Consider the following 24,673-nt stretch of genomic DNA (forward strand, 5'->3'; position numbering starts at 1 on the left):
TTAGCAATGACCTAGCAACCTCCTGGCAACCATTTTCTCCAGAAAATATGTGCCTTTTTCACACGTTTTGCATTTAACATAACTTTTATGTCTAACTACACAAGTTCTCAAATTTAAAATGTTTCAAGGATTATACTGAAAAACAAGTATAAAAAAAAAAAAAAAAAAAAAAAAAAAGACTAATTAAAAAACTTTTCAAGAATCCCCCCCCCCCATTGTGTGCAATACAACAAACCTTTTTCATCTCCTGTTTGAAAGTCATGTAAATTTCTTTGTTTAACAAGCAATGTCCTATCAACCATTTTCTCCAGAACATTTGAAAAATTTGCCTTATTCATTTAACTTATATTAGTCATACAACCAAAGTCTTTGTGAAAGAGAACATTATGTAGGATTAGGAACATTAGATGTTTATTTGAGGGTACTTGAGAAAGTATTACAAGTTGAAAAAAGTCCAAATTACACTCAGTAAGCAAGGAATTCATCTTTGAAGTAAACTTTCTTAAAGGAAAAACATAAGCATTTCGGCTTAGCTTTTATTCGGCCCCTTAGCAGAAACTTTCTTCTTGGCAGAACCTTGTTTTTTAGGCTGGGCTTTGCTGGCCTTCGCTTTGGCCTCTTGGGATTTTGGGGCCTTAGGTTTTGTTGGTGGTGCTTTGGCTCCCTGAGATGCAGCTTCAGCTTTCTGATCATGCTCCTCTTTGAGGGGCTCTTGTCTGGGTGGCTCTGGTTCAGGAATCTCAGGTTTAACAGCTTCATCTTTCTGATCGTGCCCCTCTTTGAGGGGCTCTTGTCTGAGTGGCTCTGGTTCAGGAATCTCAGGTTTAACAGCTTCAGCTTTCTGATCGTGCTCCTCTTTGAGGGGCTCTTGTCTGGGTGGCTCTGGTTCAGGAATCTCAGGTTTAACAGCTTCATCTTTCTGATCGTGCCCCTCTTTGAGGGGCTCTTGTCTGGGTGGCTCTGGTTCAGGAATCTCAGGTTTAACAGCTTCATCTTTCTGATCGTGCCCCTCTTTGAGGGGCTCTTGTTTGGGCAGCTCTGGTTCAGGAATCTCAGGTTTAACAGCTTCATCTTTCTGATCGTGCTCCTCTTTGAGGGGCTCTTGTTTGGGCGGCTCTGGTTCAGGAATCTCAGGTTTAACAGCTTCATCTTTGTCTTCTTCTTTCATGACAGGCTCTGGCTGAGTGGATTCCTGTTCGACCGTCTCTTCTGCTTTTGTCACCTCTTCCTGGCTTGGTTCCTCTTTGGCAGACTGTTGTTTTCCTGTCTGTTGTTCTGTGATCTCTGGTTGTAGAGGCTCTTGAGGAAGTTTGGATTCTGTCTCAGGTTTGGCGGGTTCAGGATTTGTGGGCTCTAATGGCTTCTCTTCGTTTACAGTAACAACCTCAGGTTTGTTTTCTTCTGCGGCAGAGGGTTCCTCTTGTGTCGATTCCAGTTTATCCGCTGGTTTGATGGACTCAAGCTGGGGAGCCTCTGTGATCACTGGAATCTCTTGTGCTGACTCCTCTTCCTCACTATCTGATTCTCCAGCATCATCTGTTATGGGACTCACCAAGGAGGCTGCAAAATCCTGCAGGCGGGTCTGTTCCACTCGCAGTCTCTCCATCTCTGCGGTCAACATGGGTTTGGGAGCCAGGATAGGAAGTTGAACAAGCTCTAGAAGCTCATCTACTTGGGGAATGTCCACCGCAGGTGCTAAGGTCTCCTTTTCTGAATGCCGTATTTCTTTAATCTTGTTGTACAAACCTTTTCTTTCATCCTGCAGGGCTCGGCACAGAGTCTCCAGACGGTCGATTTTTAAAGTGAAGAGCTCAAACTCCTTGGCCTTTTCTGATCTCTGTTGGAGTGGAGTTGATCAGTTAGTAAGTGCAAAGCTAATGGTCAAATTCTGACAAGTCGTGTGCATGAGTTACCTCCTCAATCATTTCAACAAGAGCTTTATTGCAGCTTTCAAACCGCGTCTTCCATGTGTTTGACTCCTTGTCCAGCTTCTTCATCTTCTTTGTCATCTATTCAAATGGAAATGTGATCAGCATTTTGTAAGAGGTATATGCCTTAAAATAGACAAAGACATTTAAAGTTGTTCACAGCAAAGAAATCCTATTCCTAACAAGCATTTTTGTCTAATTGTTCTTGTTGAAATATCTTAAAATCCCTGAAGCAAGATACATGAAACAACACTGCATAAGATATTAAGACTGTTTTCAGACGATGTATCTTTAATGTGAGTGTATTTTGTCTTACTGCACTGGCAGATTTGTTCACTTGTTTTAAGTATATACAAATTAAAAACAAGCAAGGGGAAAAATGACAGTGAAACGAGACAAAATACACTTTTAAAGAAACATTCTCTGAAAGCAAGTCTTAATATTTTATGCAGTGTTGCTTCTCAAGTAAAATTGTTTCTCTTGTTTTAAGATATTTGTAATTGTACTGGAAAACAAGTGACTAATTAAAACTAAGAAGTCATTGCATTGTTTTCCTATTAGTTGTCGGCTCCAGACTGTAAAATGTGCGACACAACAAACCTTATCCATCTCCTGTTTGAAAGTGACGTAAATCTCATTGCTTTTCGCTAGTGTGTTCTGGAACTCATCAAACTTCTGGGAGTACAACACAAGCTGTAAAAAAAAAAAAAAAAAAAAAAGAGAGAGAGAGAGAGAGAGAGAGAGAGAGAGAGAATTAGAATTAGCATTCTAGTTAGCAAGAGTGACATGCATGATGAAGAATGTTAACATTTATACTGTATCAGCTTGGCCTTCCTTATCTTATTTTTTCACACTACACTTGAAAAAGACTGGAAAAAGACCAGTCAAGGTTTTCACAGATCTAGAATTCAACAATCCAAATTAGTTCCAAATTTGTTATTTGCTGTGTAAAATTCATTCATTCATTCATTCATTCAATCATTCATTCATTCAGGCCTAATGTAAAGATGAAATAATTAATCACTGATGTTGCAACTGCACTGTAAAACTGAAGTTTAATTAAATGAAATGAGTTCTTTTCACTCAAATATTACTGAAAGTCCATTGTACTTAATAGAAAAAAGTTACGTGAACTCAAAATCTGATTGTATTAAGCTGAACTTAAACTGAGTTGCACCAGATTTCTAGTTCCCCAGCATGCTTTGCATCAGACTGTATAAGAAGAATAAATGTTGAAATTAAGTGTTATTTAGTGTGTTTTTGCACAAGATTAATATAGGGAGAGATGTGTTAGAGTTTAATGTTCTGTTATGTTGGGATTTACAGGGGTTTCTGCTATGTTGCAGTTTTGTAGGGTTACCACTGTGGTTAAGAGTAGAGCCTGTGGTTAGGTTGATTATGGGCTGCAAAACTTCAAGGTTATATATACTGCATGTTGTTTAACTATGTACATCAGGGCTCTACAGTGCGAGCATTTCGCTTGCATTTGCGCCTGAAAATAACTGCGTGCGAGTGTGAAAAAATATTTAGGCTCACTGGTGCGAGTGACCCGATCGATTTTCATGAATAGAACTATAATACAATTGGAACAAAAAGTACACCTCCTAAAATGCATCTACACTGAACAAGAGCAATGGGCTGCTTTTCATGCTTTCATTCAAAGACGCTGCTTCAGTCAGCAGAGTAAGTGCAAAAGACGTGTGCGATGGACTACACTTCAAATACTGTTTACAAGGCGAAACGAGACCGTCTCATGCTGCTGATGTTTCAGCCAAATTAACTGGAAATACTACATTTGGATTATTATAAGCAAGGTCGGAAATTAATGGGGGCTTGAGGGCAAAAATGCCACCAAAAATTAATCAAAACCTTTTACTTTCGCTTTTAAAGTAGCAGCAATTCGGAGGCGGCAATTGCTTGAATGGTGGGTGGGTTCATTATTATTCTTAATGAAAAAACACAAGAAAAAAACAGTACAATGACAAACTCTTAAATATGCCTTTACATTTCGCTTTGCAACCAAATCTTCATCCATCGTCATTCAGAGAAGTGAGGCAAAATGGGCGAAGTGAGGTGAAATCTGACTCCTGCTGCGACTCTCGTTCAGCTCTCACTGAATTGAGCAGACGCGTTCAGTTTTTTAACTGTATCTGTTCTCTAACTAAACTAAATAATTTTTATTACTATAAAAAATCAAAACGACGATGGGGGTCGTGCCGCGGTCACGGTGGGCAAGTGAAGTGTTGAAGTGATGTAACCGGTGTTGCTGCTGAACACCGGTAACACCGTCGATTAAAGGGTTATTTAGTTAAAGGGTTAGTTCACCCAAAAATGAAAATAATGTCATTTATTACTCACCCTCATGCCGTTCCACACCCCAAGACCTTCGTTAATCTTCGGATCGCAAATTAAGATATTTTTGTTAAAATCCGATGGCTCAGTGAGGCCTGCATAGCCAGCAATGACATTTCCTCTCTCAAGATCCATTAATGTACTAAAAACATATTTAAATCAGTTCATGTGAGTACAGTGGTTCAATATTAATATTATAAAGCGACGAGAATATTTTTGGTGCGCCAAAAAAAATAAATAAATAACGACTTATATAGTGATGGCCGATTTCAAAACACTGCTTCATGAAGCTTCGGAGCGTTATGAATCAGCGGTTGGGAGCACAGTTTAGCGGTTTGACACGCGATCCGAATCATGATTTGACACGCTGATTCATAACGCTCCGAAGCTTCATGAAGCAGTGTTTTGAAATCAGCCATCACTATATAAGTATTTATTTATTTATTTATTTATTTATATAATATTGAACCACTGTACTCACATGAACTGATTTAAATATGTTTTAGTACATTAATGGATCTTGAGAGAAGAAATGTCATTGCTGGCTGTGCAGGCCTCACTGAGCCATCTGATTTCAACAAAAATATCTTAATTTGTGTTCCGAAGATGAACAAAGGTCTTACGGGTGTGGAACGGCATGAGGGTGAGTAATAAATGACATTATTTTAATTTTTTGGGTGAACTAACCCTTTAAGTAATATCACACGTGTATACTCCTGTTTCTCCGAGTATTGGCATGTTTGCAAATGTGATACTTACTGATCTTATTGAAGTCCAATAATCAAGTTGATACTAAGGGATTTAACATTAGACACAATACTGTCTGTTTTTGCTCTATTTCATGAAAACAGTTTCAAACAAAGCCACACCAGAACTGATGCGCGTCTTCAAGCAACGGTGATTCCTGAATGAATCTACGTCTGCGTTTTGAACGACTGAATGAGTGACTTCGCACATTAAGATTTACCGCCACCTACTGGCGGTAAATGTAAACATACATACACTTTACAGAGACTGTTTTTACTTAAAATATTAAACTTTAAAGTTTAATTTTTTTTTTTTACATATTTCTAAATTAAAAAAATTATATTTAAAACATTCATACAACATTATTTACCAATGAGCTGCATTAAGCAGTAAATATGTAAATGTGTCTAAATAATACCGCTTCAGATAGAGCTTCTGTGCCACTTCTGCAGTGCAAAGATGGATTTTTTTTGATGATTCATTTTGATTGGTAACAGTTTGATTGGGTCTTATTGTTCTAACTGAATTTATTGTTTAACATTTAAAAACAAATTTTCTATATTAATTAAAGAAGTTGACGAAATATGATGCATACATTTAATAAGATTAGAAAAAAAATACTCTTATAATGGTAAAAATGCCTCTGGAAATTAATTTAAAGGGGCAAATATCACCTTGTAATGGGGAAGTTAGTGTCTGTTATTGATCAGAAAGTGAATTTTTGACTGTGCTCCTAAATTTTTACATTACATTAGCACATGCTAGTGTGCTGTTGCTTACTAGTTAAATATGATATTTATGCAAACAACTTGTACGAGATAGTTTATTCAATATTTCAATTACATTGTAATTAACATGTTTGTATAGAACAAAATAAAAATGTAAAGTTCTACTAACTTAATCTTTGAGTTAGTTTACTTAGTTTACTCTGTCTTAATGTGTAAAGCATTTCTTATCATTTACATTTACTTATCATTCACAACAGAAGTGGTGAATCAATTCATCCAGGTCTTAGCATTTAGCATGTTAGGCACTTGTGAACTATAATAATTTACTGACATATATTTCTGTTCGTGTTGTCGCAGTAGAGCGGTGAGATGGAGGAAGTTTTCATACATACAGTCATCACCATAATTAGTTCATCTTTGTGATGATTCAAAGACAGTGAGATGTTGTCACGTTCATTTCATTACAGAATTAATCAGTATTTGCATGATTTCTCTGTTCAAAATGATAATATTTCTCAAATCATACTGATTTGTGGCACTTTTATGATACTTTTGTAGCTGGAAAACCTAAGTCCTTATTCATTGTCATTGCATGAAAAAAGCGACCAATATATTTTTCAAAATTTCTCCTTTTGTGTTTCACCGAAGAAAGAAAGTCATACAGGTTTGGAATTACATGAGGGTGAGTAAATGATGTATCCAAATTTTTATTTTGGGGTAATTTTTTTCTTTAAGCACTTAAAAGTTTCTTTTGAGCTCTCATGCTTTTCATCCACATCCATCTGTAATTTATCCATCCATTTCAATTGTACCCAATGGGTATGCATGAGCACTGTAAATTGCCTTTTAAATATAAATTTGTTTGTGGTTTGTCACACAGCTCATGAGAGAAACGCCACAACTAGAGGAGAGAGAGTGCGGGACTGTGGGTATTGGCACAGCGGTAGATATTCACCTGGGCCTGCATGACTGTGTGCTGCTCTTTCAGCTCTTTAGCCTGTAGTTTCCACTCTGCAGCCTGAGTGAGTAACTGGTTAAACACAAGACACACACAAACAGGTGAGACCAAGAACTTGCCATTACCTGTTTCTTCATCTGTAACTCCTGCTCCCTCATTGCGTAGCATTTCTTTGTTTTTTCAATAGCCTCTTTAAGCAACTAACAACATAAATAGTGAGATGTTAACATGTGGCATTTTTCAGTTTCATTAAAACATTGTTATAATCAGGGTCCAAAATGAACTTTTTGATACACTTGAGAAAATTGACCAGATATGGATTTTATACTACAGTTCAATTAACAAGAAGTTAATATTAAGTTACATTTAGGCACAATATTGTCAGAATTGTGTGTTTTTGCTCAATTTCACCAATGAAAATAGTTCCAAAAACAAAGCCACGGCAGAACCGTTGTGCATCTCTGAGTGTCACACAGCTGTTTCATTACTGAATTAATTCGCTGCTTTTAATGAATCAAGTGAGCCAATGGGGGAGAGAAAATGGCTAATTGGGCCCAATTTGGACATTTTTACTTAGAGGTGTACTCACTTTTGTGGCCAGCGGTTTAGACATTAATGGCTGTGTGATGAGTTATTTTGAGGGGACAGCAAATGTACACTGTTATACAAGCTGTACACTCACTACTTTACATTGTAGCAAAGTGTCATTTCTTCAGTGTTGTCACATGAAAAGATATAATAAAATATTTACAAAAATGTGAGGGGTGTACTCAACTCTGTGAGATACTGTATAAAAATATTGAGTTATATATCCTTTTTATATATATATCTATAGCCTATATTTTATTTAGATTTGATTGTTGTTATTAATCTATTTTTTCATGCATATTTTGCCACTTCAGATAAGCCATTGTCACAAAAATATTGTGCTTTGTTTGAATATTTCACATATGTGCTGCCACATGGAGTTATAGGGACAATGGAGGGAATGATGAGAAATTTTCAGCTGAGAAAACACATAAGTCACAGATGTTTTCTTTAGCTGACAACTTAATTTAAATGACACAATCGTCATGTCAATTATCAGCGAAGAAAACTATCATTTGTATAGATCGACTTAATATATTATGCTGCAGTTCCTTATAAAATTACCCTCCACAAGCCAATTATTACTTGCATTTGGAACGTGATGATTGTTAATTTTAGACCCTACTTGTAAATGAATTCATTGTAAGCAAATGCAAATGAATCTGTCTGCTCTTCATTTTACTTGAGGCAAATCTGAAGAGCCAGAACAGGAGATATGTGTCTATGTGTCTTACATATTCTTTCTCTCTCTTGTGCTTCTCTTCAGCTTGAGTGAGGAGCATGTTGGCTTCTTCCAGCTTGGCATCAGACACTTTCTGCTGTAGATCTCTGTGTTTGAAGATCTTCTCTAAAGTCTGCATTAAAAACACAAAGGGAAGAATATTTATAGGGGACATATCAGATATGCTTAAATCATTTTATTGATTGTAAATATTTTATTTTACCCGTCACTTCTACTTATAATGATAGTAAAGTTTCTTGCATCAAAAGACTGAAACTGCTAAAACTGTTCAGTTTTGTGAAGTTTTGAATTCTGAAACAAACAACTGTTTTCAAAAGAAAGATGGGTGACTCATTTTAACCTGTTTTTTTTTTTTTTTTTGTCTGAAACCACATGCATGTGAAACTGATTGATATTATCTGGAAGTGAGAACAGGGCATCTATGGAATTTTATAGCCTAGTGTTTGTTTTTCCAGCTTTTGTCAGTAAACAGTTCTTAGAAATAAACCCTTATCTGCATCAATCAACAGATAAAACATTTTAACAATGAAAAATTCTCTACCATGATACACCTGATATTCACGACCAGAGCATATTCCAGGATCAACATCCTTTGTTGTTCTTTGAACAGCTTTTGTTGTAAATCATTCTTTTACAGATAAAATCAGAGGGTGGCGATTGGTGGAAGTTGTTCCAGGAACATGTTCTTCTTGTTTAAATCACACTGAGCATGATGCACCTTCCTCATGAGATGTGTGTCTCTACTTCAGCCAGCAGAGGGCAGTAGAGACACACAGCACAATTTGATCTTGAGTCATTTAAATTCTTGCCCGAAAGATGGGGTCTGTTTTAACACACAGCTGTGTGCGAGCAGTCTCTGTGGTACCCATCAGGATGACAGATTGAGCTTAACTTCCTCTCACATCAGGCTTGTCATTCCACAGGCCGATCCTCATGTGATTAGATACAGAATACAAGAGTGTTCTACAAGGAGCAATATATTCACTGTCAAACCGGGTGTAAATCACTAAGTCAAAGTAAAAAAATTCAAGATTCTGCTGTGCATATAGCAGGTTTAGAAAGTGTGAGGATGTAGTTTCCTCTGCCATGTGTTGTGAAATTAGTGATTAAGGTATTCAGGCATACTATTTTTATTTCTTATGCATTGTGATTATTTTATGATTATTTTAATTCATTTCTATGTAAAGCACTTTGAATTACCATTGTGTATGAAATGTGCAATATAAAAAACTTGCCTTGCCTTGCCTACAGCCAAAGACTATAGATATAAAAAGACGGTTCACTCCTATTAGTTATGAATGGGAGAAACTGCAACGCGCAATATGGTGGAATACGTCCCACCTTCTAAGTAAAAGAGCCAATCGCTGAATGATAAAGCCACTGCGTCACTGTAGCTGCCGTTAGAGGCTCCGGTTCCGGAAACCTGAGACTCGCGCTTAGGACTGCACATGCACATTGGCTCGTGTAGACTGAAAAATAAGCTTTTTAATGCTATTTTAGCATAAGAAACAACATTTATGGGACAGTTCATGTCAGATTGTATTGCTGATTTGAAATATGTAATTTAATTGGGAGTTCGCCAAGCGGTTTTTGAGATTTCATGATTCCCCCATTCAAATAGATAGGACTTGGTCTTGGATACCCGAAATAGCTGCCCGGAGGCGTTGCTAATATGGCCGCCGAGTGAACAGACTTTCCTTGAAAGGGACTTTCCTACAGCTCTGGCAGACTCGAGCTCTAAAAGGTGCGTACGTTTTAATGCATAGTGACTGTAAAGATTGCTCATGTACACTACCAGTCAAAAGTTTGGGATAATTATGATTTTTTAAATGTTTCACCAAGAATGCATTTATTTGATCATTTATTTGATTAAAAAAAAATTCTATTGTAAAATGTAATTTATTTCTGAGATGGCAAAGCTGAATTTTCAGCATCATTTCAGTCTTCAGTGTCACATGATCCTTCAGAAGTCATTCTTATTATTATCAATGTTGAAAACAGTTGAGCTGCTTCATATTTTTATGAAAACTGTGATATGGTACCATTCAAAAGTTTGGAGTATGATTCCTAAAAAAAAAAAATAATTTAATACTTTTAATCAGCAAGGATGCATTAAACGATCAAAAGTGATAGAAAAGACATTTATAGGCTAATGTCACAAAAGATTTCTATTTCAAATAAATGTTCATAAAAAATTCATAAAAGTATCCTGAAAAATTGAGCAATAATAATTGATGATAATTCAGCACTAAATCAATGATTTCTAAAGGATCATGTGACACAGAAGACTGGAGTAATGATGCTGAAAATCCAGCTTTGCCATCATAGGAATAAGTTACATTTTGAAATATATTCAAATAGAAAACAGTTATTTGAAATTGTAATAATATTTCACAATATTACTCTCTTTTACTGTAATTTTGATGAAATAAATGCAGCCTTGGTAAGCATAAGAAAATTACAAAATGTTAATTTTTCCACACTTTTTACCAGAGTTTGAAATAACTTTGAATCTCAGTAAGGGCTCATTAAAGTTTTCAGATAGACCAGAACAAAATCGAATCAGATGCATTTTAAAATGTATTACAATCACTTATATGGTGCACACATATTTGTACCAAAATCTAATCTCAACTATGCCTTGGGGTGCAGCTTTAAATGGATTTGTGGCTGAATCGCTTTGACAGATGTGTTAGATATTGGGGTGTTTGAAATAGTCAATTCATTTTGCTGGCTTCCTCTGTACACTGGCTGCACAGGTCTTCGGTCTGCTTCACACCACAAGCACATATTTATTTTTGGGCCCATATTAACAGGTTACAGTATTCGCACTGCCTGTGTAAACAGCACAGTGATGTGTAGCAGCAGAAGTGTTGCTGAAAACAGAGTTCTGTTATACAGCAGAAACACAGTTTGAAAAGTGGACCTGTTGTAACAATCTTTTTGTGGATTTAATGCATTACCAGTCTAGATTTTATGTTTACAGATTTGTATAGTCTTGTGTGTTGATTTCTGTCTGTACCTCCTCTCTCCGCTCATACTGCTCTATGATGGTCTTGAGTTTGCTGGCCAGCTCGCTGTTCTCTTGGCACAGCTTGTTGTTGCGGTTACTGTGCTGCTCAATCTGATTCTGAATGTCCACCAGCGTGCTCTGGAAATGAGTGGTGATCTCCTTCCGCTTCATTTCATCCTCCCGCATCCTTTGCAGACTCTCCTCCTGCAGGGAGAAAGAGAGATGGAAATGTGTGGGAAACGTAGGAATATGTAGCCTTAAGTGATGAAAGCAATCTAGATATAGTGTGAGATGGGCAAATTATGTATTGTGTTTGATAGCATTCTGTGGTGGAAATGACATTATAAACATTTGTGGAATAAAATGGTTGACTCTTATTAAGGCTTATTTCATAGTTGGCATTATATGTGGCTTAAATACATACAATTAAGTAATATTATGTATTATTTGACATCATGATTGGAAATGACAAAAAAGCAATATTTACCTTGACATCTGTTTTTGTTTGTTCGTTCATAAAATTGTTTTGTTTTTGTTTGTTCACTCATAAAATTGCATATTTTATCTTAATCATGTTCTTCACTTACAGTGTTGTCATTAACTAAAACTAAAACTGCTGAATATTTTTTGTAAAAGCTGAAATAATATAAATATTACATGAAAAACCTCAACTTAAAAAACTAACTGAAATAAAGTTAAAGTTGGAGTACTACTAAAACTGAAATAAAATTGAATTAAAACTAAGTAGAAATATTAAATTACAAAAAAAAAAAAACGAAAACTGAAAGTTGAAATTACACTACAACTAATGGACATGCGTTAAAAATTTACATACATGTACATTTTCATTATTTATTGTGTGAAAATGATTGATATATGCCTAGAGGCATATATATAATATAATATAATATATTATATTATAATGTTCTAATATTTCCATGATGGAATTTTATATTTTCATATTAGCATAGATTAAAAGTCTGGGATTGTTTTAACAATAAAACATTAACATCTATATAAAAGGCATTTGAGAATTAGTAAAAAAAAAAAAAAGTATGCATGATTAAAAAAATTTAATATAACAATAATAAAAAATGTGTGATTTAAATGTATTATTTTTAATAAAAGTAGTATGTGAACAAGGGACAACCTTTTGGAAATGGCTTTCACCATATTATTTGATAGATATAGTCGAGAATGAAAGGAAATTGAAGTGATAGAGGGAATTGACATGTTATAGGCCGGACTTGAACCTGAGAGGCCCACAATGAGTACCATAGCTCAACATATCCAAAGCACTAACTGCTACTCCACTGTACCAACAAAAAAGGTCATCTTTTAACTGCACTATACCTTACAAGGGATGAGTGGTGAAGACTAGCTTATGAACGTATTAATAATCAAATGGTGTTAATGACATATCATGCTCTATAAGATCTAGATTTGTGGAACAAGATAAACAATATAATCTTTTCTTAGTATCTCGGATTGAACATGTGAATGCTAAACAGGTCTGCCATCCCATGTGTGCGCTCTATAAACATGAGCTCCTGTTTCAGAGAAACCAGCTTCCTGACTCAGCTAATCGTAAGGAATCCAAGCGTGGAGCGTTCCTCTCAGGGGCTGAAGCTGTTTGCTTGCCTGTGTTTACACATGGCATGAGTCTCAAGCTCCCATCTGGGAAAGGTGAAGCTGTTCTACCACTACGCAAGCTCATCAGGGAGGTGAATCATACTCGCATAAGCACAAGGGAAATGACCCCAGATTAAATCTAATTTACCATCATCATTGCTGAGAGTCGCACCTACTCACAGGGCTTAGATGTTCTGCTCTGACCTGCTCATTAATGGCTTCTATGATACTTGAATAAAACTGATTAGGGATTGAACAAGGTCAAAGCCAGCCTCTAGGGAGGGATAGCATCAACTTCCAAAGACATGCAGAGTTCATATTAGTGCAAGAGTTTAATATCTTCAATACCCAGAGAAAAAAACAACACAAACATGATTAGAAAGTCACCTTATTATGGAAGCTGGTTACTGCCACAGAATACAAAAAAATTTAAAAAAAAAAAAAAAAAGGTAATTTTTATTGAATTTTATTAATTGAGATATAAACTCGCAACTGTGTGAGAAAAAAAAATTGTCTCAAAAATTGTCCCTCACAGCCTCGTTTTCATTCCTGCAAAAATTGAATATGGCACTACCCTGAGGCCCATTCACACCAAGAACGATAACCATAAAGATAACTATAAAAAAAATGTAAAATGTAGCAACAACGAACGATAATGGTTTATTCTAGGCTCACGCGCCGCAGTTTCAAAGTGTGTAACGTTACAACATTTTGCTGTTCTTGTTGCATTTACACGGCTTTAACCAGCAGATGTCCTCAGCATGCTATGTTTCGAGTGAATGGCTAGTGTAATCGATCTAATCTAACAGTGAATTTAGCTAACAAAGTCAATAGTGGAATAAAAACAGCGCCTAGTCTTTTTACCTGCAACTTCAAAGGAAGCACCGTTGTCAAAACTAGCGCTGGATACCTGAGGTAATTTTATTTTACACTTAAAATATTTTGCTAGCCTGGCAAAATGATCTCATCATTAATACTTCTCACCATTTATTCCGAGGGAATGACCGATTGTTTTCCATATATTCATTTTCTTTAAAGTATCCTTGAAAAGGGTGTTTGACTTGTCAAACAGTGGTGGCTTTTTCTGGACCTCGGCAATTAACTTCTCTGCAATGTCGTCTGCCATTTTAAATGCGCAAGGCCTTAACTTAGAACGGATTCTGATTGGCTGTCTGTGTTTGATCGTTGAACAGCCGGGGGAAAAAAATCATTCTGAAAGTGATCCCAATGATATCTTTTCTCTATCGTTATCATTATAGCTGTGATGTGGACTCTGCTATTCTTTTATATTTAGAACGATTTTTAGAACTATTTATCGTTATCTTTATCGTTCTTGGTGTGAACGATAAATATCTATACAATTTATAACTTGCAATTGCGGATTATAAACTCACAATTGTGAGGAAAAAAAGATCAGAACTGTGTGATTGCTAAAAGAAAAAAAGAAAAGAAACCGCTCACTTTTCTTACAAAGTCCTCCAGCACCTGTTCATTGAATAGTACAAATAGACTGAAATCAGTTGCTGAACTGCAAAGAGAAAATGGCTCCAGGTGTTTTGCACAAGATTCATAACATCTTTCATATTACATAAACATATATTACGTAAACCAAACGGAGGTGAAATTGTCTCTTGGAAGGCAACATAATTGTTTGGCAGAGTGAAAAAGCATGAGTGGACCACTATATCCGACAACTGGGAACATTTCATGTGCTGAATAACAGTTTTTGTAAAATAACAAAAATGGAAGCTCAGCTGAGAGAGGCCTTCACAAAAGCTCTTTATATTCAGAACTGTTTACATTAGGAAGAGAAGAAATTGTTGAAAAAAGTTGTTACTTTTGCTTTGTTTTTGCACACAAAAGTATTCGCGCACCGCTTAATAACATTAAGGTTGAACCACTGTAGTCACATGGACTATTTTAACAATGTCTTTACTACTTCTCTGGACCTTGAATGTGGTAATTACGTTGCTTTCGCTTGGGGATCAGAAACCTCTTGGATTTCATTGTTGCGAAGATGAATGAAGGTCTTACAGATGTGGAACGACATGAGGGTGAGTAATTAATGATAGAAATTTCATTTTTGGGTGAACTAACCCTTTAAACGTAACCAGACAGTTGACGGCACCCATTGACTTCCATAGTAGAAAAAAAAAATATCATGGAAGTCAATAGTGCCGTCAACTGTATGGTTACCAACATTCTTTAAAATATATTCTTTTGAGTTCAACAGAAGAAAGAAACTCTTACAACATGGGGGTGAGTAAATAATGACATTTTTGGGTGAACTATTCCTTTAACCAATGAAATTAGCTGCAGGGTGGGATTTCATTAGTGGAATTGAAGGTGTCAGAATAAACACGTGATCGTTGTCATGCGGTGAATCCGGCCGATCGTAAAACAGCTGTGTCGTCATCACAGCTCATGCAGCCACTCTGGAGAAACTGCGCTGGCTGAGTCAGCAGAGTGCTCTCGAATCGCTCTCGTGGTACTTTGATGCCTTACGTCACAGTCACATGGCATCCGCACCTCAAGTCGGACTAAATTTCTAACCGGCATGCACTGCTTCAAGTCAGACACCGATCGGTCTGTGCAGCACTGCATGGAAACGGCTCTTTTTAGTGAATCACATGATCTCACCATGTGATCTCAACTGCTCCAATGTAAAATAAAATCACTTTTATTAGTTTACTAATATATGACTGGAGTCTAAGTGTATTTTAATTTAATTTTTTTTATTTTTAATAAAAATACAATTAATTTAAATAAATATCGTTTTAAGGAGTTGATTGCACTAAATCTGTTCAGATTTCACCTAAAAAACTCTGCATCTTTTGTCTTGGGAAGTAGATGTAGTCTCTAGCACCAACAATACGGTAGAACAGGAGGCCATGGCCTTTGCAGTGTGATCTGAGCCAGTGAGACATTCTCTTTGACTTTTGATTTATAAAAGAAGGGCAAATGCCACTGAAGCTCAGTAACACTATCCCTCTTGTCATAGTGACCTGTCAGCAGTGCTTTGAGTCTGAGAAGTACGTGTCTGATCGAGGCAGAGACACAGAGCCACTGCAGTAACGTCCCACTGGGCTCAAAGACACCGTTTCCTCAGAAGGAAGTTGAGTCGACTCAATCTCAGCAATCAAAACACTGAGTGACAAGATAACAGGACAACAAGTCAAGCTCATCAGTCATCAACATGTCAAACAAAGGTTCTGTTGTTGTGGTGTTATCTATTTCAGATGAAAACACTCCTGAATGGCGCATAAAAAGCTTTTTTAGTTTAGGGATGGAAAAATGGCAAAATGACCCCCAAAATACAGTATTATCTAATATAAATATGAGACAATTGAATAAAGAGATAATATTTTTGGGCTTTTGTGCTCAACAAATTCGCACAGCACAGCTTATTCAATAAAAAATTTTTAAAAAAAATCAAAGAAAAATATTACAAATAATTTATTGTTTATTAAAGAAGTTTCTTATTCTCACCGAGGCTGCATTTATTTGATCAAAAATACAGTAAAACTGTAAAAAAAAAAATGTGAAGTATTATTACAATTTAAAATAACTGTTTTCTATTTTAATATTTTAAAATGCAATTTATTACTGTGACAGCAAAGCTGAATTTTCAGCATCATTACTTCAGTCTTTAGTGTCACATGATCCTTCAGAAATCATTCTAATATGCTGATTTGGTGCTCAAGAAACATTTCTCATTACTATCAATTTTGAAAAGAGTTGTGTTGCTTAATATTTTGTGAAAACAGTGATACATTTTTATCAGGATACTTCTTTTTAAGTTCAAAAGAACAGCATTTATTTGAAATAAAAATCTTTTGTAAGATTATAAATATCTTAACTGTCACTTTTGATCAGTTTAATGCATCCTTGTTATAAAACTAGCAATTAAAAAAATTCTTACTGACCCTGAAACTTTTGAATGGTTTATGGAAATATGCACGTTTATTTTTTTCCAAAAGAAATAATGTATGTTTCATATATCATGTATAGTTTGTTTAATTTGTTTCCTTTCATAATCTAAATGCAATAAATTAAGATGATTAAGCTACATTTTAAGGCTGGGAAAAATATAGTAATACCAATGTAACAGCCTAACTTTCCTTCAAAACTTAGATTTCTTAAGCTGTCAGTAGATAGTGTTCTCACCTTCAGTGTCCTGTTATGTCTCTGAAGCTCCCTGCAGAGCATCTCCAGCTTGCTGCGGGCCAGGATGGCACGACTGTGCTCGAACTGAAGCTGATCCCTCTGCTTGACCAGAAGACCCTGTTTCTGCTGAAGCTGCTCCAGCTGTTTCTTCTCAGTCCTGTGTTCCTCCACCTGTCCAATATTCACAAAATACACACAGGTGTGATCCATACATCATCTTATGCACCACATTAACACCTCTGGCTGGTCTAAAGCTGCTTTAAATAATGTCTGTCTGTTTGTTTGCTTTTTTTGGAATGACAGGATACAGACTTTTCAGTTTTCCCACATAAACAGGGCCCAAAGATTGTATAGATCTGGTTTTGTCAGAACTAGGAGAATTACTTGTAGTCTTCTGTCATACGTTCTGCTTTATGTGTCCCTGCCGTTATCTCCATGTTCTGAAATTGAAGAGAGTGTTGTGGCTTTCTTGTGTGGCATATGGCCTTGTGTTCAGACTCGCTTATTCAGCCTGGGGTGCCGAATATTTAGGTCATCACAGTATCAGTGAAACCACTCTTAACATCACACCAGGAGTTCTTCTATTTTCTCTCTGTGTCAGTCCGGTTTGTGTTCTGTTTGTTTCCTCTTAACTTTCCTCTATGCATTGTTGTTGCCTGTGGTGAAAACTGTTCAGAGAGCACCGCTCTCTCTTAGGTCTGGATACTCACCAGCTCAGTGTATTTCTTCAACACCATTTCCACTTTCTCTTCTGGTGAGCCGAGCTTGTTCAGACTTTGCAATAAGGATGCAGCCTCTTTACCTACGAGACAAGCGTTTTCCGTTCAGATCAGAGAATGAAAAGATAAAGGAGATGAGCAGAAGCCCACAAGGGAGAGTTCTGCACACAAGCTTCAAAATAAATCAATGGCAGAAGTGGTGAAATCACAGCATGATCATTTTTACTACGACAAAAAGGTTGAGAAAAGCGAACAAGGCTCAAGAGATAGTACTCAGCTATAAACAGATAGTTTATCCAAAAATGAAAATTCTGTCATTAGGTTATTTATTCATTCTTGTGTTGTTCCAAATCTTTATAATAGTCTTTCTTTTATAGAAAGCTTCAAAATGACAAAAAACATCATTAAAAGCACTGTTAAACTAGCTAACGAACATTTCTGAATGTTCTCTGAACGGTCAAAACGTCCGGTTTATTAAAGGGTTAGTTCATCCAAAAATGAAAATTCTGTCATTAATTACTCACCCTCCTGTCGTTCCACACCTGTAAGACCATCATTCATCTTCGGAACACAAATTTAGATATTTTTCATGAAATCTGAGAGCTTTCTGACCTCCCTATACACAGCAACATCATAATAACTAATTTCAAGGCCCAGAAAGGTAGTAAAGACATCGTTATAATAGTTCATGTGACTACAGTGGTTCAACTTTAATGTTATGAAGAGACGAGAATACTTTTCGTGCGCAAAAATAAAACAAAAATAACAGCTTTATTCAACAATTTCTTCTCTTCCCTGTCAGTCTCCTATGCTCTTCACATTGTAAATACAGTGCAGTGCTTCTGGGTTCTATGTCAGAACACCAACTCAGTATTGGCCGACACTGTACACATGAGCAGCACGACACATGCGTGTGCTGCTGACGCAGGAGCTGCCCAATAATGAGCCAGGGTTCTGTCGTAGAACCCGGAAGCGCTGCACTGTGTTTACAACGATGTCTTTACTACCTTTCTGGGCCTTGAAATTGGTTATGACATGGGTGTCTGTAGGGAGGTCAGAAAGTTCTCGGATTTCATCAAAAATATCTTAACATAAAGATGAACGAAGGTCTTATGGGTTTGGAACAACATGAGGTTAAGTAATAACAGAAATTAAATTTTTGGGTAAACTAACCCTTTAAATGTTTTAAAAACTTTTTTTTTGTTTGTTTATGCAAACATAAGGGAACATTCCTTTTTATCATTTTGCACTTTTTTGTTACTTTTGAATGTTCTCTGAACATTCTGAAACAAGTAACATTTAAAAAAGAGTTAAACATCTAAAACGTTCCATGAAAATAATGTTTTTGTGCTAACATTTTGAGAACATAATTAAAGACAAGATGACTTTTAATGAACATTCTATTAACATTATTGGAAGAACGTTTCTTCATAACTTTGAGAGAACTTTGCTGGAATGTTAGCTAAAGTTCTGAAAACATTCCCCGTTAGCTGGGAAAGTGGTTCATATAAGCTTTGTGTAAGTATAATAAATTGTACAATTTTATTCACTGATCATTGAATGAATTATTAATCCAATTCATAAAACCAGTCCGAATGATTTGTTCACAAATAAGGCTGGTCCAGTTCTCAAGTTTAGTTCACTGACTCACTGAATGATTCAGTTGCAATGGCTACCAGCTCAATTTATCTTTGAACATTCTCACACCAAACTATTTATATGACTTCAGAAGAACTGAAGTATAGAGCATGGGTCATAAGGACCACTTTTTTTGATATTTTATGATACATTTATGGTACTTTTGTGTTCTTTTTGAATCTTGAAAGCTTCTGCACCCGTTCATTGTAATTGAATTGAAATGAGTGACCAGTACAGTATACTGTACGTTATTCAAATTTTCTCTTTTTGTGTTCCACAGGTTGGAACAACATGAGGTTGAGTAAACAATGACAGAATTTTCATTCTTGTGTAAAAATTTTCCTTTAAGTCCAAGAGTGTCAAGCAAGTGCGTCTGTCAGTATTTTGATGGTGAAGTGGGCTTGTGAGGACCCTTTCCTTGAGAATGGAAATTTTCCAAACAGTTGATTACTGCACTCATGGCACTCGACCATCCTGCTGATATAAAAACCCAATCACTGTTTATGGCTCCATCTGTGTGATTGAGAGGTGCTGCATATGACATTATTTTTCTAACATAAAACAGTAATCAGTATTCGCACTGAAATCTCTGCTATGTGGGTCATTCTACAAAATGGATGCCATTTGTGTCACTTGTTCATACACTACTGTTCAAATGTCAGAGTCAGTACAATTTTTTTTAAAGAAATGAATACTTTTAATTTAGCAAGGATGCATTAAACTGATCTAAATTGACAGTAAAGACTTAATTTCTATTATCTAGTTAAATCTACTGACCCCAAACTTTTGAACGGTAGTTTGTGTAAAGTTTACCTAAAATCACCCAAAAATGAAAATTCTGTCATCATTTACTCACCCTCATGTCGTTCCACACAACCCAATCTCATGGCAATTCGTATGAATGACCTACTCCTAACCCCATACGAATTAGCCACCTCGCAAAATACGTAAGAATTGGTCGTGAGATAGCGTTGTTCCACAACCGTAAGACTTTCGTTCATCTTCGGAACACAAATGAAGATATTTTTAATGAATGTCTGTCCCTCCATTGACAGTCTACACAACTACCACTTTGACGCTTCAAAAAGCTCATAAAGAGATCATAAAACTAATTCATATGAATCAAGATGTTTATAAAGTGATCATGTCTCTTCAAAAAATTTTGACTAAACCACTCAATTCATATAAATTAGTTTTACGATCTCTTTATAAACATTTTTTTTCTTTATAAACATAAACATCAAAGTGGTAATTGCGTGGACTGTCAATGGAGGGACAGAAATTGCTCAGATTTTATTACAAATATCTTGTTCCGATATATGTGATATATGTGTTCCGAAGATAAACGAAAGTCTTACGGGATTGGAACGACATGAGGGTGAGTAAATGATGACAGAATTTTCATTTTTGGGTAAACTAAGCCTTTAATGTGTTAATAAAAACATTTTTCTACAGACTTTCGTTATGAGGATGCCATTTTTTGATGCTGACCAAATGGCAATTCTCTTTGTGAGGTTTAGTCTTTTAGTTTGTATGTTTAATCTCAAAACGTTTCCACTGTTTGTCAAACTAACAGAAGAACTGCAAATTCCTCACCCAGGCCCTTGAGGAGTTTCTTATCAGATTTCTGCTCCTTCTCTGGGCTGACAGGAGCTTCTTTGGGCTCTGCCTCTTCATCAGCCTTCGCCTCCTCTTGCTTTTTCTCCTCAGACTCCAGGATAGAGATCTGCTCCTGCATCAGGCTGGATGCTGCTCCATATGTGTTGATTATATCCTCTAGCTGCCTGCTGAAGTCCTCCATGGGGTCCACTAGCTGCTCCTCGCTGCCATCGACTTGTTCATTGGCGCTCTCAGAGGTCTGGTCACTACCCTCCATCATCTGCTGCAAAAAATCAAGTTAAATATATCATAAAAGTGCTTCATAAGAAAGCAGATTGATTAGCAGAGGTAGAACAGCCAATTCCTTGATTACACTCTTGGCTTGATGCTGAAATGAGACTGTTGAAATTAATGAGAAGTGATTATGCATTACTTGTAGAGAGGTTTGATATGACTCCCTGAAATCACCAGCCACTAAACTGAAGACGGATGGCTTTTGGCCAGTCTGTGGTATGTTTGCATAAATAGAAGGAATTTGTGTTTAAAATGCATGAGGTTGTTTGTAAGAAATGTGAATTCAAATTTGGGTAAATTAAAGAACATTTGATTAATGCATTTGCCTGAGGCAGAAAAAATCCTAATAATAGCAAAGTGTCTTTGAAAAATAAATATTTGCAGAAACTTAAAACTGAGAATTGGAAATAACTGGAGGGAAATGTAATTTGTCTATACAATAATGATACAATTTAATTAGTTCTATGTATTCATCTTGTTTATTTTTAAATCATTTATTTATTTTGTGTACTATATAATGATAATGTTTTATACTGATATTTTATTAATATACACTATATATAAGTTTGGGGTCTGATGGTCTCTCTTATGCTCACCAAGGCTGCATTTATTTGATCAATATACAATAAAAACAGTAATATTGTTATTACCATATTATTGTCATTTAAAATATCTGTTTTCAATGTCAATAGCTGAATTTTTAGCAGCCATTACTCCAGTCGTCAGTGTCACATGACCTTGTCAAAATCATTATATTAAAATCTGGTGCTTAAGAAATATTTCTTATTATTATCAATGTTGAAAACAGTTGTGCTGCTTAATATTTTTATGCAAAACATCCTTGTTAAATAAAAGTATTAATTTCTTTTAAAAAAAATCTTACTGACCCTAAAGTTTTGAAAAAAAAAAAAAATATATATATATATATATATATATATATTAGTGTTTCCCAACCACTAGTGTGCCGCGACAGGTTGTGAAGTGTGCCGTGGAAAATTACCAAATGCCAAAAAAAATAAATAAATAAAATTAAAATAAATGCTATACAGTTATGAATATATCGTCGCCGTCAGGTGGAAACAAATGCTGTGTTCGAAATCGCCCCTATACCCTCATTCACTATTCCCTACATTAGTCCACTAATATAGTCCGCTTGAAAGAGTGAATTAAACGAGTGAGTGAATTCGGACACTGAGTGAACCGGAAGGGCTGCCGATTTCGCATAGTTTGTGCTGTTGTTTAATAATCTTTTGAAATGTAGCAAACTGGCAGCTCCAGTAGTAATGAATATTTATGTTGAACTAGCATGTTCAAACCTTTTAAACGATTTAATGATCAATTAAAAAGGAATTTAAAATGAAATTTTGACACGGTGTTTTATATATATATATATATATATATATATATATTTTTTTTTTTTTTTTAAATACGAGGTTTCCGCCCAACAGCGACGATATGTAAATTTGTTGTTTTATCATCATCACCAACAACATCATAGCTACCCTTAAATGACCTTATTGTGTTCCTGCCTGACTTAAGCTCAAGTTTCACATTAAATGTGAGTACTACTTTTAATATAAATATCCTGTTTTAATATGCCATATGAAGCAATACATCACTCTAAAAAATGCTTGGCTAAAAACAACCCAGGTTGGGTTGAAAATGGACAAACCCAGCAATTGGGTTAAATATTGCACAACGTGCTGCATGGGCAGTTTTATTTAACCCAACTATTGTTTAAAAATTACTATATGGCTGGCTTAAAATGAACCCAAAATAGTTTGGAAATTAAAAATCAGACAGATAATTACTAGAGGCAACAATAATAATCAAAAGGTGAACATTTATTAACAAGTAAATTAATAAATGTTTATTGTTTAATTATTATTCATTAAACTTATTAATAAATGTTCATTTATTAAACATATTAATAAATGTTCATTTCCATTAAATTTTGGGTTAATTTTAAGCAAGCAATACAGTAATTTTTAAACAACAGTTGAGTTAAATAAAACTACCCAGCAGGTTGGGCAAACATTTAACCCAACTGCTGGGTTAAAACAACCCAATCACTGGGTTTGTCCATTTTGTTTTTAACCCAGCATTTTTTAGAGTGATGATTGTGCAATTTTGTTTGATATATATACATTATATATATATATATATATATATAAATATATATATATATATATATATATACACACACACACATCAAGTGATCTAGTTAGTGGTAGTTTAATGCAAGCCATAGAAAAAGAGTCGCATCTGATCTGTAAGTTGCCTCCATGTTGACTGGACATCTGAAGAGAAGCAATGAGCCGCATGTGACACACAAGGCTATGGGAGGGGGCGCGAGAAAATAGCACAAATCACAGTGGCAGAGTATCACTGAGCCTCTAAATCTGATGTGTCACAGATAGCGCCAGCCCTTCAGCTCTACACGGCTGATTTCATGTGGAATGAACTCTGAGATTCCAGAGGTTGTTTATGTCCCAGCTCTGTTGCTTATCAGGTTAAAATTATAGCCCTCTTTCCACCCCATGTGCATGTATCACTCCTCCTCCTCCTATCCCATCACCCCTCCTCCTTCAGCAACACGGCACCTGTTGTGAAGCCACATGCTATTTTTGGACCCTCTAAATATGGACAAGCTATTTCTTATTCTAGCCACGTACCTTCTGATGTCAATGATGGCAGTTTTACGCAAAGTGGAAAAAACTGTGACTGTTCTAAACGTCAGTAGCCTATACCTTTAAAACAAGAGGCTAAGAGAGAAGCAGACAGTTAAGACTAACTTTGGGAAATGCAGAAGACATACAGTTACTTTGCTCATACGTTAAATTGAAAATGACAGAATTATTGCATTGGAGACTTTGTCTTTATTTTATAGTCATTCCAAAAATCACAATAACGAAACCACACTAAGGACTGAAACAAAATGTACAGCCAAATAAAACTCACATTTTTCTCAAAGACACACTTGCAACATTCAGCTCAACATTAAATAAAGTTAAATAAAATAATGAAGCTCAAGACTTACCCTACACGTGTCTGTTCAAGTTTGAATAGAAAAGGAGGACAATGAACCAGCCAGTCCACAGTTTTATCAGAGTGACAGAGAGACATGAGGAGGGTCCAACAAGACTCAAGACAACAGCTGACAACACAAGCCCCTCAAAATAACCTCCACTGGAACACCAATGGAAACGTTGTCCAAACACCCTGAATGAATTGGCCTGTCAAGATATTTCTACTCAGGCTTTTCAGGAAGACAGCTGAGGAGCTAATTTTGTAGTATCTTTTGAAGGCTTTTAAATAAGACCTTTTCATGAGTTATCATAGACGTACTAATCCAATTCTCATTCTGTTTTAGTTGGTTACAAGTTACAAACAAAACAAAACAAACAAACACCAGAGGTCAGTTGCTGTTGGTAGGTTTTTAACCTGTTGAAGCCTGACATGAATTTTTTTAAATGGAACAGTTTGAATTGAACCTTTAAATCTAAAAAAAAGTAGAAAGTTTGCCCTATGTGTTTTTTGTTGAGTACGATTTTTGATACATGAGGCT

General features: G+C 35.8%; 1 protein-coding gene across 5 annotated transcripts; it reads right to left on the minus strand.

Annotated features, from left to right (window-relative positions):
* Window positions 1-394: 394 nt before the first annotated feature.
* On the minus strand, window positions 395-24,313 carry txlnba (taxilin beta a). Of its 5 annotated transcripts, none has more exons than XM_051873882.1 (11): window positions 24,146-24,214; window positions 23,781-23,870; window positions 20,809-21,091; window positions 17,566-17,657; window positions 16,856-17,026; window positions 11,066-11,260; window positions 8,036-8,155; window positions 6,839-6,913; window positions 2,529-2,621; window positions 1,914-2,009; window positions 395-1,837 (listed from the first exon to the last, which is right to left on the minus strand). In XM_051873882.1, exons 3-11 carry the CDS (start codon window positions 21,089-21,091, stop codon window positions 530-532), a joined length of 2,433 nt encoding a protein of 810 aa, XP_051729842.1. In that variant the 5' UTR covers window positions 23,781-23,870; window positions 24,146-24,214; the 3' UTR covers window positions 395-529. The 5 variants fall into 5 exon arrangements, with proteins under 5 accessions (XP_051729842.1, XP_051729843.1, XP_051729840.1 ...); XM_051873883.1 differs by having other exon boundaries at window positions 20,809-21,094; window positions 24,146-24,205; XM_051873880.1 differs by lacking the exons at window positions 6,839-6,913; window positions 23,781-23,870 and adding an exon at window positions 6,711-6,785 and having other exon boundaries at window positions 24,146-24,313.
* Between the last annotated feature and the right edge of the window lie 360 nt (window positions 24,314-24,673).

Source organism: Ctenopharyngodon idella, chromosome 20, assembly GCF_019924925.1.
Source record: "Ctenopharyngodon idella isolate HZGC_01 chromosome 20, HZGC01, whole genome shotgun sequence".
NCBI classification, from domain to species: Eukaryota; Metazoa; Chordata; class Actinopteri; order Cypriniformes; family Xenocyprididae; genus Ctenopharyngodon; species Ctenopharyngodon idella.

Excerpts from the sequence above, each read along its gene's own strand:
- txlnba (XM_051873880.1), bottom strand. The coding sequence starts at position 21,091 with ATGATGGAGGGTAGTGACCAGACCTCTGAGAGCGCCAATGAACAAGTC. Across the intron at positions 11,261-16,855 it reads GACATAACAGGACACTGAAG|GAGGAGAGTCTGCAAAGGAT; the intron begins GTGAGAACACTA and ends TTCTCCCTGCAG. Across the intron at positions 2,622-6,710 it reads ACACAGTCATGCAGGCCCAG|CTTGTGTTGTACTCCCAGAA; the intron begins GTGAATATCTAC and ends TTTTTTTTACAG.